This window comes from Megascapheus bottae, chromosome 13 (assembly GCF_031878675.1).
Source record: "Megascapheus bottae isolate mThoBot1 chromosome 13, mThoBot2.hap1, whole genome shotgun sequence".
Lineage (NCBI taxonomy): Eukaryota > Metazoa > Chordata > Mammalia > Rodentia > Geomyidae > Megascapheus > Megascapheus bottae.
Window position 1 is genome coordinate 45,839,150 of NC_143521.1, and position 17,176 is coordinate 45,856,325.

Below are 17,176 nucleotides of genomic sequence, written 5' to 3' on the forward strand. Positions count from 1 at the left end.
CTTTTCTTCCTTCCTTCCTTCCTCTATCTCTCTCTTTCTCTGTGTTGCCAGGACCTCATGCTTGCCATTCCTGAAGTAGTGTTTTTTATCTTGTTTCTGAGGTGGGATCTCATGCTAACTTGGACTCAAACCTCTATCATTTTGCCTTCACATCTCGATTACAGGTGGGATTACAGGTGTGTACTACAACCACTCCAGTCTCTTGATATTTTTTTTTTTTGCCAGTCCTGGGGACTGAACTCAGCCTGAGCACTGTCCCTGGGCTTTCCTCAAGGCTAGCAATCTACTACTTGAGCCGCAGCACCACTTTTAGCTTTTCTATGATGTGGTACCAAGGAATGGAACCCAGGTCTTCGTGCATGCTAGGCAAGCACTCTATCTTTAGGCCAAACTCTGGCCCTCTTGCTACTTTTTACAGCAGAAATATAAGCAACAAAAATGAATGCTATATATCCGTAAACCATATAATAAACACAGAGCTTGAAAATACAATGAAACTGTATAATTAAAAACTCCTCTTTTTGTTTACTTTTCTTTTGAGACAGTCTCATAGGCAAAGTTGGTGTAGAACTTACAATGTTGAACATTTTAGGAATTTTATATGATTATAAAAGTAACATTTTTCTTTCTACATAAATTAGAAGATAAAGCAATCTAAAGAAAATAAAATGTGAGGATGGTGAGTATGCATATAATCTCAGCACATAGAGCCAAGAGCATTCTGAATTCAAGGCCAGCCTAGGCTACACAGTGAGACATTGACTCAAAAAAAAAAACCAAATAAGGGCCAGATATGGTGGCACACTTCTCTGCTCCCAGCTACTCAGGAGATGGAGGTAAGAGGACCTTGATTGGACACCAGTCAGAGTACGAAGATCTGGGTTCAATTCCTGGGTACCACATACAAAGAAAAAACTGGAAGAGGTGTTGTGGCTCAAGTGGTTGAGCACTAGCCTTGACAAAGCCCAAGGACAGTGCCCAGGCCCTGAGTTCAAACCCCAGGACTGACAAAAAAAAAGAAAAGGAACTCTTACAATCCACAAATGGTAGATGGGTAGAACTCACAGCTTCTCAAACACAGAAAAATTTTTAAACAATCTAAATAGAAGACAGATATAAATAATTAATGAAAAAGTATAGTGAACAGCAAAAAAAATCTACTGAAAGAAAATAAATGAATTTAGACTAATAGAATTATGTGATTTCCCCCTCTAAAAAACAACAAAAACAAACATGTGGTGAACAGATGGAGGATTAAAAGTAGATGATAAAAGTGGCCAGGGGGGCAGAGGGGACTAGAAAGGCTCACAAAAGGGAAGTCCAGAGGGAAGAAGAGATTACAAAGTTCAAGACAAAACATGATGGAATGAATGGCACAAGATTAAATAGCTCTCAGGCTATGAGAAGATGGGAAGGCAACTACCCAAGAGAACAGGGGACAGCACAACTGGATACCTCATGGAGAACAAATACAGGAAGACAGACACACACTAATGGGCAAAGGAATGTTATGATTGGAATACAAACACTGGATGGTCCATGGAGAACAAAGGCAGGAAGACAAGCAAACACTAACTTGCAGATGAGCACTGCGGTTAGAATATGAAATCTGCCCTCTCATTCTGCCACAGGCCCATGTGCTGACCCTTCTTTCTACCAAACAATTCATCTTCTTTTTGTTTACATTTCAAAACAAGTTGCAGACAAAATATACTTTCCCTTAAACACTAGAACATGCATCACAAAGTAAAGTTTAGTACTTTGCGGCTCCTTTTTTTCATTTGAAGGAAAACTGATGTAAAAAATACACAGTGTCTAAGTATTTCAGTCCATAAGATCAAGCTAAACCGTTATCAAGACTCAAGCATGACCATGCCCACAGCAAAATCTCTACTTTCCAATTCCCAGAGTCAATCACAGTTCTGAAATTTGCTAGCATAGATTGTTGCCATTCTATAACTTCATATCAATGCACAACACATACTGGTTATATAAGAATTATTTTACTCACTATAATCTTTGGGGATTTATATTATTGAGGGTATCAAGTGTTTCTCTTCACAATAAGAGCCTATTGTGAAAAAAACACAACTCATTATTTTCCAATGAGTAGACAACTGGGCTATTTGCACTTCGGAGGTCATATGCATACTGCTATAAAAATATTCTTATGAGAGTTTTTCTGTGGAGCCAAGGTATGAAAATACATCTGTTGGTGAGTTTTAGGACATACATATGTTTCTTTTCATATGAAACTCGCAATTTTTTTCCAACTTGTATACCACTTTCAATTCCCACTACTGAAGAATGAGAATTTAGGTTACTCTCTAACTCATCAACATTTTGGCTATTAAGTCTGGCTGACAAGTTTGGCTGCTAGGAGTACACTGATGATGTGCAAGATGATATGCTTTTTGTTATTCTTATTTTGATGGTTTAACTGGCTAGAAATGTAAGTTGTCAGCCCTATAAAAACTGTTGGCAAGCAGACTTAGCCAATGGGCTACTGTGCTAATCTCAGATCCAGTAGGAAAATTGGAGAGAGAAGAAAGGGATGCCATTCATGTACACAGCAAGATCCTGGCAGCCACAGAATATCATATCTCTTCAGGCATGCTAGAAAATCTTCATTTTGGTCCTTACACCTACTATGCTAAAACTGATGCTTTTCTTATACATGCTGGAATTTCCAAAGACAATATTTAGACCCACCTTTGTAGTTTTATTTTGTTGGGCTTAAATCTTTACAACAAAAGGCCTCACAATTCTTTCATACACATATTACTTACCTCTTTTCATGACAAATCAATAAATATTATCTGGCCTGTTATGATGTGAATAGGCCATGTCCCCCACAGGCTCAGCTGTTAAGACACTGATCCTCAGCTGGTGTCACTATTTTGGGAGATTCTGGAAACTTTAGGACTTTGGGCCTCCTTAGTAGAACTTGGTCAGTAGAGATATGCCTTTGAAGATTACACCTCCACCTCCACCCACGGGAGGCCAAGCCACCAGGGAGTGAGCCTCTAAAGCCACGAGCAAAATAAATCTATCTTTCCTTAGACTGTTTCTATTCCATAGTTTGGCCCCAACTAGGCAAAACTAACTTGTGACTCTCTGGATAACAGCTAGCAGCAGAAATATATTGAGTATTTCTCCTCAAATATCACCATGCTTTTGTTTATATTGCCTTGGTTTAATTACTGTAACTAAACCAAAGTTGAAAAATAAAAACCTGCAGTAACACACCAACAGAAAACTTTTAAGAGCCACAAAACCCTGATGGTAACTGTTGTAGCTAAGGGATAAGTTTGTGGGAGTTCTTTAGGATATATTTGAGACTTTTCACACTGAAAGAACATTTAAATCAGCTTCTGAGGCCAACTGGGCAGGTATCACGGCCCATCAGCAGTGGTGCAGCCCTGGATGAGCACTGGAGGAGGCTCCCACGGGGAACGCCAGGGGAAGAGCGGGGCAAGAGGGGAAGGGGGCTGTGGCCAGGGGAAGGAAGGTGACGACAGCACTCAGGACTGTGTAACAGAATCCAATCTCTATTTAACAACATCTTGCAGTTTTCTGTTCCAATCATTTTGCTTCACTCCCCCCCCAACACTTTTTTTTGATTGGTCATGGAACTTGAACTCAGGACCTGGGCACTGTCTCTGAGATCGTTTTACTTAAATGTAGTGTTCCACCACTTTGAGCGACAGCTGCACTTCCAGTTTTAGAGGCTGTTGGGGTTTGTTTGTATGTTTTGAGGTTAATTGGAAATAGGAGTGTCATGGGGACTTTTCTGCCTGGGCTGGCTTCAAACTGAAATCCTCAAGTCTCATTCTATATGGCTGAGCCATCAGGCATGAGCAACCAGCACCCAGTTTATTTCATCCTTTCTTACAGATCTTTTAGTTGTTGCCATCTCATTAAACGAACATTTTAGGGACAGTAGCTACAGTGCTGGCTTCAAAGGCTACATTTTAAAAGAAAAAGGTACTGGCTGGCTCATTCATATTTTAAAGTCAAAGGTCATGAAAAATGGACTGCCATTATAATGCCTTTGTTATGCTTTAAATTTCAGAATAGGGAAAATTAATGGTATATTATTTCTTTCCCTTGTATTCAACTTTTTTCCAGGTTACTACAGTTAATTATAGCATCCTTGGCTACTGAAAATAAAAGGAGAAGTGTGCAAGTACTAGTAACATTACTAAAGAGATTGTCACCTGGTCTCTCCTACAGTGAGTGATACGAACTCCTGACATCTTATATCTGTGCTACTACATTATTTGGAATATGAAAATGAACAATAGCCAACCTGTGCTTTTCTCATGTACACCAAGGGCTCCTTCAGATGTTCAGGAGGTGCAGCAGGATGGCTTGGTAAAGGATATCTAGAATCAAAGAGAGGAAGCAAAATATCACACATTACTTTTGATACTTAGCCCTCTAGGTACAAGTTTATGTATCTCTGCATCTGTTTTATAAATAAAATAGAACACTCGTTAGCAGTTTGATGTATTTACCCAGATACAGAGGCCTGTGAACATTTAGTTCTTATCATGCTATTATTTTGTTTAGACAAAGTCCCATTCTTTTGAAGCTGGCCTAGAACTGGCAATCCTTCTCTTTCAACCACTCAAGGCTGAGATTGCAGGCATATACCTTATCTAGTTCATGCTCATATACAAGTTCTAGATTCAAACTGTAGTAACATGTTAAAAGCTAAATATATTATAGACTGAATTCATAAAATGCAGTGTTCTCTATATAAATAACCTATTATAAATATTCATGGCACTTTTTTTTGGCCAGTGCTGGGGCTTGAACTTTGGGCCTGTGCCCTGTCCCACAGCTTCTTTTGCTCCAAGCAAGCACTCTACCACTTGAGCCACAGTGCCACTTCCAGCTTTTTTGAGTAGTTTGCTGGAGATAAGAGTCTCATGGAGTTTTCTGTTCAGGATGGCTTTGAATTGTGATCCTCAGATCTCAGCCTCCACAATAGCTGGAGTTACAGGTAGGGGCATCTGACTACATAGAACTTTTAACTATTGCTTATGGCATATAAATATGACATTCAAAGGAATTTAAAGATTAAAAATATCCAGTAATATAGTAGCTAATTTTATTTTTTTCAATTTCATTGATTAATTTTATACACAGAATACCTTATATAACTGAAATTATAACACTGACACTACTTTTGAGAACCATGTTTTAATATATAATACATAAATTTACAAATCTAACAAAATTTAAATTTTTAATGTATTATAAATTCTATTTTCTATTAACATTATGTTTCATACCTAAAATATATGGTGGTAATAAGAAAGTGATCTAGTCAATAAATATATGAGCCTTTCTAGGCATCAAGTGTACAGTAGTGATTAAGACACTATCCGAACTAGGCATAGTGGCTCACGTCTGTAATCCTAGCTATTCGGGGAAACTATAATCACATTACTGAACTAAAACGAAATGAGAAGAAGCAAACCATACCAGGATCTGGTGGAGAATATTCCAGGTGGAGAGACAGCGAGCAAAGACTCCAAGGGGGGCATGTTTGGGAGGTTTATAGAGTAGAAAAAGGCAGAATAGATGGAAAATAATGGCTGCTGTTCAGACTTGTATGAAATTACAAGTGGAAAAGACTGGGAGAGTACAATGGTTCAATATTCTCTCTCACAGCCACTCATGACTCCTGTCAAAATTAGTTATGGGACTTATACCTGCAGTCGAGCAATCAGGTTCCAGTAATGGAGAACCATAAACTGACTTATAAAATTGCTGGTCCAGTACAGCAGCACCATTGTGACAACAGGAATTCTATTTATTTTACTATACTATATACTAGGGACTCCCAAAGTGTTGGCATATGACAGGAATCCAATGAATAACTCATAAATAACGGGGTGTTGAATAAACCACAAAGCAAATAGGTTCTCTCAATATTGTGGCCATTACCTGACCCTGACAGTAAATCCAAACAGAAACATTGAGATTCTTAATAATGACACCAATTTTACAAAAAAAAAAAAAAAGGCAGTTGTGTTCAGAATCATCCCTTTGGAGGGATAGAAAAAGGTCTAATATTCAAAACTTTAACAATAAAAACAATAATACTAGTATGCTTTACTTAGTAACTTCAGTTTATCTGAAACATTAAAAGAAATATTTATGTTTTAATTACACTGGATGAGTGAACTGATAATATATTGGTCTTTTAAAAAATCCAACTTAAGGGCTGGGAGTTTGACCTAGTGGTAGAGTGCTTGCCTAGCATGCACAAAGACCCAGGTTCAATTCCTCGGTACCACATACATAGAAAAAAAAAATCCAACTTATTAAATCTCAGGCGAGAAAGCAGGAATTCTAAATTATAATTTACTTGAAATGTTATACACATACTAACGAAAGATAATGTAATGAGTATACATGACAATACTGATTTTATTGTTTACAAAGTAACTATAACTAAAGAAAACAAAACTGAACTAAAGAAAACAACATTGAAAAATAGATGGAAAAAAACTCACACACTCAGTTCACTATATACAGCATTCTGAAGTTTCTTTTCCCAACCTGTTTTTAAAGGGAAAAAAATGTAAACATATATTGGCTGTTATATAGGCAACATAACTAAATTTAACTCACTAAATCTCCAGAATCATTTGTGAAAGAACTTTGTCAACTACCAAATATTCTGTCAACTGGTATTGTCTACACAATCACCAAAACAAAACCACTGATTAATACTGAGAAGCAAAGTCACCAGTGAATGCCAGAATCTTTTACTATTTTACTACCAATGCTATGATTGGGGGAGGGGGTTAATAAGAACCAAATACAGAGCCAAATTAAGTAGCAAAAATTCCCTGGATAGTAAAGTGGCCATTACTATTAGTTACTTCTACATAAATATCACAGGTGTAGGTACAGAGTTGGTGTAGGAAGTTACAGTTTTTTTGTTGTCCTTGTTTTTTCATGGGCTTTTTTTTTGAATGCATAGAAAAGAAAAAGAAAAATTATGCGTGGGGGCGGGGAAGGCCACAACTAAAAATGGAAAGGCCACAACTGAAAAGCACAAAGAAAAGTTTCTTACTGAAGCAAATACCTGCCACATTTGAGATGTATTTTGATCAAGATGATAAACAATACTTAAAACGGTTATTGCAAAATGTCATTCTAACAATGTTCCTGGATTTCTGTACCATTTTTCTGATGTCTTGTAGTTCTATTTCTCTCCAAAGAGAGACCTATTCAGCCACAGTTTTTCCAATTCTGAATGAGTCACCTAAAATCTGGAGATATTGAAAAGAGTTAGGGAGAAAATTACAAACCTGATATTTTAAAGAATTCCTTAATATCTTCTTTTAGTGATTCAAGTTTAATCTCAGGTCTCTGAAGACTGGCCTGGGTTTTAGAATAAGAAGAGGTCAGAAGTAAGTCATTTGGGCTGATACATATTGCTAATGAAGTTTTTTTTAAGGAACATACAAACGTAAGTACTATTTGAAAATTTTACTTTGAGATTTAAAGAAATATCAGGAATCATTAATAAGACAGAAGATTTCCTCACCTACTTTTGTGGGTGCAGTCCACCCACAAAATAAAATTTTCAATTCATGAACACTTAACATCTAAGATCTCAGTAGATTTATAAATGATGCTATAAATATGTTCTCTTAATATTATATCCAACATACATGACATCTTCACAACTCTAGGGAAAGGGAAAGGGAAAGGGAAAAGGAAAGGTAAGGGGAAAGGAAAGGGAAAGGGAAAGGGAAAGAAAAGGAAAGGGGAAAGGAAAGGGGAAAGGAAAAGGAAAGGAAGGGAAAGAGGAAAGGAAAGGAAAGGAAAGGAAAGGAAAGGAAAGGAAAGGAAAGGAAAGGAAAGGAAAGGGGAAAAGAAAGGAAAGGGGAAGGGGAAGAGAAAAGGAGAGGAGAGGAGAGGGGAAAGGAAAGAAGGGGGAAAGGAAAGGAAAGGAAAGGAAAGGAAAGGAAAGGAAAGGAAAGGAAAGGAAAGGAAAGGAAAGGAAAGGAAAGGAAAGGAAAGAGAAAAGGAACGGAAGAAGGAGGAGGAGAATGAGAAGGGAAGAGGGAAGGGGAGGGAAGGAAGGAGGGAGGAACAAAGGAGGAAGGAAGGCTAGAACATTATGTTCCCCTGTTATAGCATGTACCAGATCACAATGTGATGTGCATAGCATTTATCTTTTTGATTAGACTGTAAATTCAAGGACAAGGACCAGGTCTTATTTGTTTTTGTCTCCTAAGTATTACCCCGACATTAATTACTATGAATAAAATTATATCACCAAACTATGTTCTATCATTTCAAGTTAATTTCCTTTCAAAATAAATAAGAAAATTTATTTCTTACAAAAAACCATTTTCAACTAAAAGTCTATTATTCCCAGGAAGGACTTTGAAAGCTTCATTATTCAAAAGGAAATGGTTCCAAGAAAAGACAATCTAAAGCAAGTTGTTCTTCTAAACATTGTTAATATTTCAAGGTTTCTAGAACTCCTAAATACAATTATTACACCAAAAGCAAACGAAAGTCATCTAAATTACTTATAAAAATTTATTTCGACAAAAGCTATATAATGAGTGATTGTTGTCCTTAATGTACTATGTTATCTCTCATCTGTTTTGCTGTCCCTTGGTTATCTCATACTGTTACAGTATTTCACTTTATCTGATATATTGGATATATGCGTATTTGGTTATTTGAAATTGGATAGGAAAGGGGGGAAATCAAGATGAGGGTGGGGATGGGGGGAGGGAAATGGGGACCTAGACATGAGAAAGAGTACCAATGTATGTGAAGTAATGCACCTTCCATCTGGCGAATGTAATGTAACCCTTCTATTAATTACAATAAAAAATATATGAAAAAAAATATTTCGAGGGGCCGGGAGTTTAGCCTAGTGGTAGAGTGCTTGCCTAGCATGCACGAAGACCTGGGTTCGATTCCTCAGTACCACATACATAGAAAAAAAAACTGGAAGTGGTGCTGAGGCTCAAGTGGTAGAGCTCTATCTTTGAAAAAGCCCAAGGACATTGCTCAGGCCCTGAGCTCAAGCCCAGGACTGGCAAAAGGAAAAACAAATCTTATTTTAAGTCAAAAGCAGAACAGTGAGCTGGAGTTATAGTTTAAAGCTTGCCTAGAATAAACAAGGCCCAGTCCCTAGCAACATGCACATACACAACACACACACACACACACACACACACACACACACACACACACACACACACACACATACACACAAACAGAGCGAAATAATAACAAGAGGACAACATGATAAGACATAATAGATCAAAATGTGATTTAGTAACAAGATCTTTGTGTGTGGTCCTGGGTCCTATTTCTCAAGGCTATCATTGTACCACTTGAGCCACAGTATTTCTAATAACTGCTGGCAATTCCAACACATTCTTAAATTAATCTGATATAGACAATAGAAAAATAAATAATTGGGATTTTCTATTTTTCTTTTCTTTTTCTTTTAATTGAATTTGTGTCAGTACAGGGCCTTAACTCAGGACCTTGTGCTGTTGGTAAGCTTTACCATTTGAGCCATATCACCATTTCCACCTTTTTGCTGATTAGTTGGATATGCCCAATCTAACTTTGAACAATGATGCTCAGATCTCAGCCTTGGGAGTAGCTAAGATTAAAGATGTGAGATACTGTGCCTGGTTTGGAAATTTTAATTTTGAAAATAAAGCCTAAAATGACTGACCACAAATCTAAGAATCAGGTTTGGAAATTTTTTGTTTGAAAATAAAGCCTAAAATGATTGACCACAAATCTAAAAATCTAATGTAACTGTTACACTACTGCTTAGCCTAGTATTGCCACATGGCATGTTGCTGGCATTCTCATCAAGACATTTCTGGCACAGACTATGGCAGTGCCATGCACCTGTATTTGCCTGGCAAACAGAAGGGGCTTCACTTGCGCTATGTTCCAGGAGCAAAAAGACTAGCAAAGAATTACATCCTTCCTCACCAATGTCACACTGAATTTGATTGAATTCAAGTGTGCGTGTGTGTGCGTGCATGTGCGTGTGTGTGTGTGTGTGTGTATGTGTAGAGAAAGAGAGGGAGGGAGAGAGAGAAGAGGGAGGGAGGGAGGGAAGGAGGGAGGAAGCAAGGGATGGAGAGGAAAGGCGGAGGAGGAGGGGGAAGACCAGGATAGACCACACAGCCTTTTCTCTGAGGACTCATCCAGAAGCATGTTAATTTGGAAGTGGAGTTGGGGACTACAAACTAAACATTTGATATTTAATTCATTTAAGATAATATTGTTTCTTAATTTAATTTCAAATTAAGTATTTTTAAATGAATAGAACTTTTCAGAATCCTTAGATATAACAGAACACTGTTTAAAAACCACTTCCAATTAAATAAGGGCAAGGTTTTCCATCAAAGATCTGAAATTATCTCCCAGGCTTATTTATTAGCTTAGCCAAACCACTTAACCTTTTTGCATCTTAGTTTTTTGTTTACTCAATAAAGAGAATAATATCCAAACTAGATTATTGTGAAGCTCAGAATAATTTTTAGGCTCTGTCATCCAATATAAATTAAAGTTGTATAATAAAGGATGTTCCAGAGGGCAATAGACAAAATATTTGTAAAAGCTTGCCAGGAGGATATGGGGTTGAAGTTTTTTTAATATCTATATTAAAGTTAATATAGTATCAAAATGGAAATGTACTACCCAAAGTAAATTCAATGCAATATCCACCAAAACCCCATCATTCTTCTCTGAGAGAAAGAAAACAATCCAAAAATTCATATGGAACCACAAAAGACTTCAAATTGCAAAAGCAACACTGGGCAGAAAAAGAAGTGGAGGAAGTATAATGATTCCAAATACCAAACTATACTACAAAGCTATAGTAATGAAAACACAGAAATGAGTGCATGGGAAGGGGTGACACTGTCCAAAAAGAAATGTGCTCCTCTATTCACAAAATCCAGGCAATGGAAACAATCCAGGTGCCCTACTGCAGATGAATGGATATAGAAAATGTGGTATATATATATATATATACAATGGAATTCTACATAGCCAACAGACAAGATAAAATAATGGCATTCGCAGGCAAATCATGTTGAGTGAGACAAGTCAAGACCAAAGGAACAAAAGGCACATAGTATCATTAATATGTGGTTATTAGATCCAAACAGTACAAGAGCAATGACTCAAAATTTGCATACCAATGCTATGGATATGGTATTGAAAATATAAACACAACTAAATTTGACATAAAAATTTATGACTCTATAGACACAATCTTTTATTACATAGATTAATATGTATCTATGACATACAAACTCTCAGCCTAATTTTAATTACATTCTAAAATCTAAGTACCTGTGATTGTATATAGAGATTCCCTTCTTGAATACCTATTTGTTAAACACGTCATTGAAATATGATGTAAAAATCAATGTTAATAAATTCTTCAAATAAAAAAGAAATGTGCTCTTGGGCCGGGAGTTTGGCCTAGTGGTAGAGTGATTGCCTAGCATGCACGAAGACCCAGATTCGATTCCTCGGTGCCCCACGTACATAGCAAAAAGCTGGAAATGGTGCTGAGGCTCAAGTGGTAGAGTGCTAGCCTTGAGAAAGTCCAAGGACAGTGCTCAAGCCCTGCGCCCAAGCCCAGGACTGGCAAAAAAAAAAAAAAAAAAAAAAAAAAGGAATGTGCTCTTTACCCAAATTGCATGATTTTTAAAAATTTACAAGAAAACAGAAACAAGACATCCTTCATACCCAGTATCTCTTCCAGCTGGTACTCTACTTCTTAAGCCATGCCTTCATTTTCTGCTCTTTGCTAGTTAATTGGAGGTAAAGAGTCTCACAGTTTCCTGCCTGAGTAGCTAGGATGACAGACATGACCCAATGGTGTCTGGCCTCACAGTATATTTAAGTGTATAAACAGAAGCTAAGAGAGAAGTGATATTCCAAAAGGAAATTGCCATTTCCCACATCAATGGCCCAACATCCTTACCATTAGCTTAATTGTTTTGGACTTTCATCTAATTTCTATCAATAGTCCATTACCACTACAAATGTGATGTTCAATTAAACCATGTTGAATTAGGTATCTCTACTGCTTAATAATTCTGATTCTTTCTAAAATTGTAGACCAGACTTCATTGTGAAACTCTAGTAGTCCCAGTAGACAGGAATAATCTTTAGTTTCATATGGGAAATCTGGGTTCTGTGAAAACTGCCCATGCCTTACACTCAATCTGTGTTATATAATTCCAACCCTGCTCTAGGTTCTCATGCTGAAGGATTCCTCAAAGGCTTTTTTTTTTTTTTTTTTGGCTTTTTCTTTGCATGTGGTACCAAGGAATAGAACTCGGGGCTTTGTGCACTCTACCAGGAGGCCACACTCCTGGCCCCCTCATAGGCTTTTGCCCACTGACACACACTTTTCTGCTAGCACTGCCCATTCTCATCCACTGTGCCCACCTTTACTGCTTAGCCTCATTCTGCCATAGACCTTATGCCTGAAGCTATCATACCTCACATTTAGTAACTATCTTCACCTTCATTTCAGCTTGATGTTATTAATTCAGGAGATCTACAAGATCTGCTAAAATAAAGCATGAGATGTTTTCTGCAAGGGAAACTTTCAGTTCAGTATTTACCTTATCTCTCAAGCACATCTATGTGAACACACAAGAACCTCCTTATTGCGGAATGTTGTACATGACCATTCACCACCTTACTTTCCCAAGTTAAAAGACAAAACAGTAGCTCAAGCAGAAATGCACAAGAATAACACCATTTCCTGCTTCAAATTAAACAGTCCTTGAGTTCTTAAGTTATGTATAAACTACAGTGGTCCAATGTAGATCTCCAAGTAGATGCCAAACTCAATACCTATAGAGACACTTTTTTAAAAGACAGAAGATGAGAGGTGACCTGTTCAAGGGCAATGTACTCATCTGACTCATGTAATTCTAACCCTGCTATACATCACCTTTACAATAAAATTTTCTAAAGATAAAATATATTAAACTTTAATCATAGCATAGGGCTATCAATACCATATACATCTTTGAGATATAGTTGCATGTTTCTTATCAAGAGACATTAACATTGAGATGCTTTGGGGTTCTACAATAGCCTGTTATGCTCCACCTCTCAGCAAAGCTGAGTAATAAGACAGTCTAAGTTAACAAGATTGATTCATTCATTGATTCATTCATTGATATTGGTCACAGGGCTTGTACTCTCGACTGGGTGCTGTCCTTGAGCTCTTCAGCTCAAGACTAGCACTCTACCACTTGAGTCACAGCACCAGTTCCGGTTTTCTGATCGTTAATTAGAGTCTCATAGACTTTAGTGCCCAGGCTGGCTTTGAACAAGGATCCTCAGATCTCAGCTTCCTGAATAGCTAGGGTTACAGGCATGAGTCACTGGCGCCCAGCAACAAAATTTATTAAATATTTAATGGAATGTGAATAACATTTGGGGTTTTATATAATGTCCACTTTAAATACAAATATTGCATGCCAGGGCCAGGAGTTTGACCTAGTGGTAGAGTGCTAGCCTAGGACACAGTATGAAGTCTGGTGCAGGGCTACTAAAGGCAGATACAAAAATGAGTACTGATCTGGAATTGACTAATTGGAGGGATAGTTGTCTTTACAAGAGAATTTTTGAATAGTAGAGTTCTGTTGGGTAGAAGGCTACAAAACTACACAGGAAAAAAAGGGAACACCTTTTGGCAGTCTAGCAAGAAAAGGAATGAAGTTTGAGACCAAGGAGAAAGGGCCTATAGAATATATCCAATCCTTTGCTGAAAAGCCAGGAAAGAACTAAAGACTGACTTTGAGAGAGACTACAACCCAGCCTGGACTCCATATATCCCTAAAGAGATGAAACAAACCAACCACTACAGGATCTACGGAAGGAGACCTGATAATGGGAGATAGTATCTGAAGACTACGGTATTTTGCACAGAAAACACAACAATAAACAGTCATGCCCACAGATGAACTCATGTGGACAAAAGCTGAGAGAGAGGAAAAAATACAGAGAGATTCATGGATGATAAGGTATTGGTGTTAACTAAGGAGGCTTTTTAAATTATGAATTGTGCAGGGCCTATCACCAGAAAAAGAAGAAAAAGAAGTGGCTAAAATATATGACAAAAAATTTTACCTGAGAATTGAAATCATTTTTTAAAAATCTGAAAAATTCAAAACTAAAATAGATTTACTAAAACTAAGATAGATTTACTAAAGAATGAAACAGAAGAAAATAAGATGGATTGGAAAGTCAGAAGAAATGGTCATAAGAAATACAGAATAGTGGAAAACAAGTATTAGAGACGCAGGATTCAGTGAATAGTTCTATAAACTGGAGTATCAGGAAGACAGGAGACAAAGAAAAGGTACCAGAGTAAACATTTCATTCGCTATTAATTAAGAATTGTCCAAAACTGCTGAAAAATATCAGTTCTAGATTTAAGAACCCCACAAACTCAAAACAAACCTAATAATAATAATAATAATAATACAAATAGAAAGACTGAACTAAGGCACATCTAAACCAGCCAGCTGAAAACCAAAATGGGGAATAAATGTTGAATGCAGCCAGTACTTCAGGGGACGAGGGTGGGGGATATACACACCTTGAGTGACAGCTGATTTCTCAGCAGAAAACAGAGGACAGAGGCTATAGAATACTCATCATGTTAGAGGAAGATGACTGTCAACTTAGAAATCTACATGCTAAGAAAAGCAGCCTTCAAAAACTAAGATGAAGCCTATAATCCCGGCTACTCAGGAGGCTGAGATCTGAGCAACCTGGTTCAAAACCAGCCCAGGAAAGGAAAGTCCATGAGACTCTTATGTCCAATAAACTACTCAAAAAAAAAAAAAAACCAGAAGTGGCTCTGTGGCTCAAGTGGTACAACACTATCTTTAAGCAAAAAGAGGCTCAGAGACAGTGCCCAGGTCCTGAGTCCAAGCACCAGGACCACACAAAAAAAGTGGGGGGGGGGGGAAGAAAGGGAGAAGGAGAGGGAGAAGGAGAGGAAGAATGAGAGGGAGGGGGAGAGGAAGGGAGTGGGGAGGGAGGGATTAAGATGAAATAAAAGTTATCAGGCAAGTAAAAACTGAAATGTCTGGGACTTGGCATAGAACTCAGTGGAACGCTGAGTATATCTAGTACACACACTACATGCACACACCACAAGAAAAAACAAAGTCTCTAGGTCAACTACACTAACAGAAATACTAGAGTGAGTTCTTAAGATAGAAAAAAATAATAATCCCCAGGGAAATATATGGGTATAATGAAAACAGAAAAGACAAAAGTGATATAGAATAAGTATGCCAATGCTTTAAATGCCAGTGCTTCAAAACAGTAATAGCAGTATCTCATGGGATTTGAAATATATATTGACTTAAAATGCACGTGGAAATAATACAAAAGGAAGCAAGAGAGGTAAATGAGTTGAATGTCCTAAGTTCCAACATTTCATTACAAGAAAATAATAAACACAGTCTTTTATATTAGATCATAACTTTTCAGGAATAACTGCAATTATCCAAAGAGCCAAACGTGGTGGTACACACCTATAATCCCAGCTACTCCAGAGGCAGACAGAAGAGGGTGCCAGTCTGAGACCAGTTCAGTCAAAATACTTCTTAAGAGCCTATCTCATAACAAGGCAGGCATGGTTCTTCATAGCTGTATTCCCACTTACTAGAGAGTTGAAGGTAGGAGGACTGAAGTTCAGCCTAGGTAAAATTGCCAAGACCCTTTCGGAAAAACAAACTAAAAGCAAAAAGAATGATGTTTGGCTCAAAGCAGTAGGGTGTCTGCCTAGCAAGTGCGAAGCCTGGAGTTCAAACTCAGTACCATAAAAACAAAATGAACTGAAAAAAATAATATTCTATGTAAGTATAGAGATTTTTGTATATTCCGACATTTATAAATTTTGTAGAATAGAACGATGATGCTTGGTATTATAACAATAAAATAAGCCGGGCCGGGTTACTCATGCCTGTAATCCTAGCTAATCAGCAAACTGAGATCTGAGGTTCAAGGTTCAAAGCCAGCCCAGGCACAAAAGAACCTGAGACTCTTATCTCCAATTAACCTCTAGAAAACGGATGAAGTGTGGCTTGGCTTGAGGTGGTAACCTTGAGTTGGAGAACTCAGGGACAATGCCAGGCCCAGGGGTAGGGCAGCAGCTTTGAGCTGAAGAGCCCAGGGACAGTGCCCAAGGCCAAGTTCAAGCCCCATGACCCACAAAAAAATTAAATAAACAAATAAAATAAGTGAATGTGATAATTGCTAAGAATAACTGTCACAGTACTGGAAAATATATGTAGCTACTTAATCATAACAATAAAAAAGAACCATAAAGTTAAGCTAATGGGGAAGAAGACATAATAAAATTATTTTGATATTCCAAAGAACAAAGGAAGAAAACGGAACATGAAGCAATGGAACCAAATAAGAAACAAGTATTAAGATGAGAAATATAAACCAAACCAATAAATTCATTAAATGTAAAAAGACTCAAAAATACAATTAAGAGACCATAATTGTCAATCTAGATTTTAAACCAAATACATGATGATTTCAAGAGAGCACCTTACTCATAATCATAGAAAGTGAAAATAAGAGTAGGAAAAGTGGTTGCTACACTAACACCATACACAATGATTTAGGAATTAAGCCAAGAGGAACATACCACAATATACGCATGCAATAAAAATAGCCTTAATACAATAAAAATAATCTAAATGTATACATGCAAAAATTGGAAAGAACCACAAAGAAATAGGCAGATGCAATGACCACTCCTGAGCTACAGTTTTCCTTTCCATGGTTTCAGTTACCCATGGTAAACTGTGATCAAAATATATCAAATGGAAACTTGCAGACATTGCATGCCATTCTGCATTGCATGCTGAATTCTGGTGGCACTCCAGCCCTCCTGAGAGGCAAATCATCCCATAGTCTAGTGTATCCACATTGTATGGGCTATCTATCCATTAGTATTTAGTAGCTACCAGGGTTACCAGACTGTATCACAGAAGGCCAAGTGTTCCAAATAACCCACATGTTACACATTTAACAGCCGTGTTGATCATTTCAACATGCCACAGATAAAGAA

The 17,176-nt window shown here is 37.4% G+C and overlaps 1 protein-coding gene across 2 annotated transcripts in view; it reads right to left on the reverse strand.

Moving 5' to 3' along the window:
* Positions 1–17,176, reverse strand: part of Tbc1d19 (TBC1 domain family member 19) — an 88,992-nt gene that overhangs the window by 70,481 nt on the left and 1,335 nt on the right. For both annotated transcript variants that reach the window (XR_016537408.1, XM_090343735.1), the window contains exons 2-4: positions 7,338–7,410; positions 6,534–6,579; positions 4,313–4,388 (exon numbers count right to left, since the gene is read on the reverse strand). Coding sequence is in view for 1 of the 2 variants with exons in the window: in XM_090343735.1 (XP_090199861.1) it covers positions 4,313–4,388; positions 6,534–6,579; positions 7,338–7,410 (195 nt within the window). In the remaining variant the exon portion in view is untranslated. The remainder of the gene's footprint in view (positions 1–4,312; positions 4,389–6,533; positions 6,580–7,337; positions 7,411–17,176) is intronic.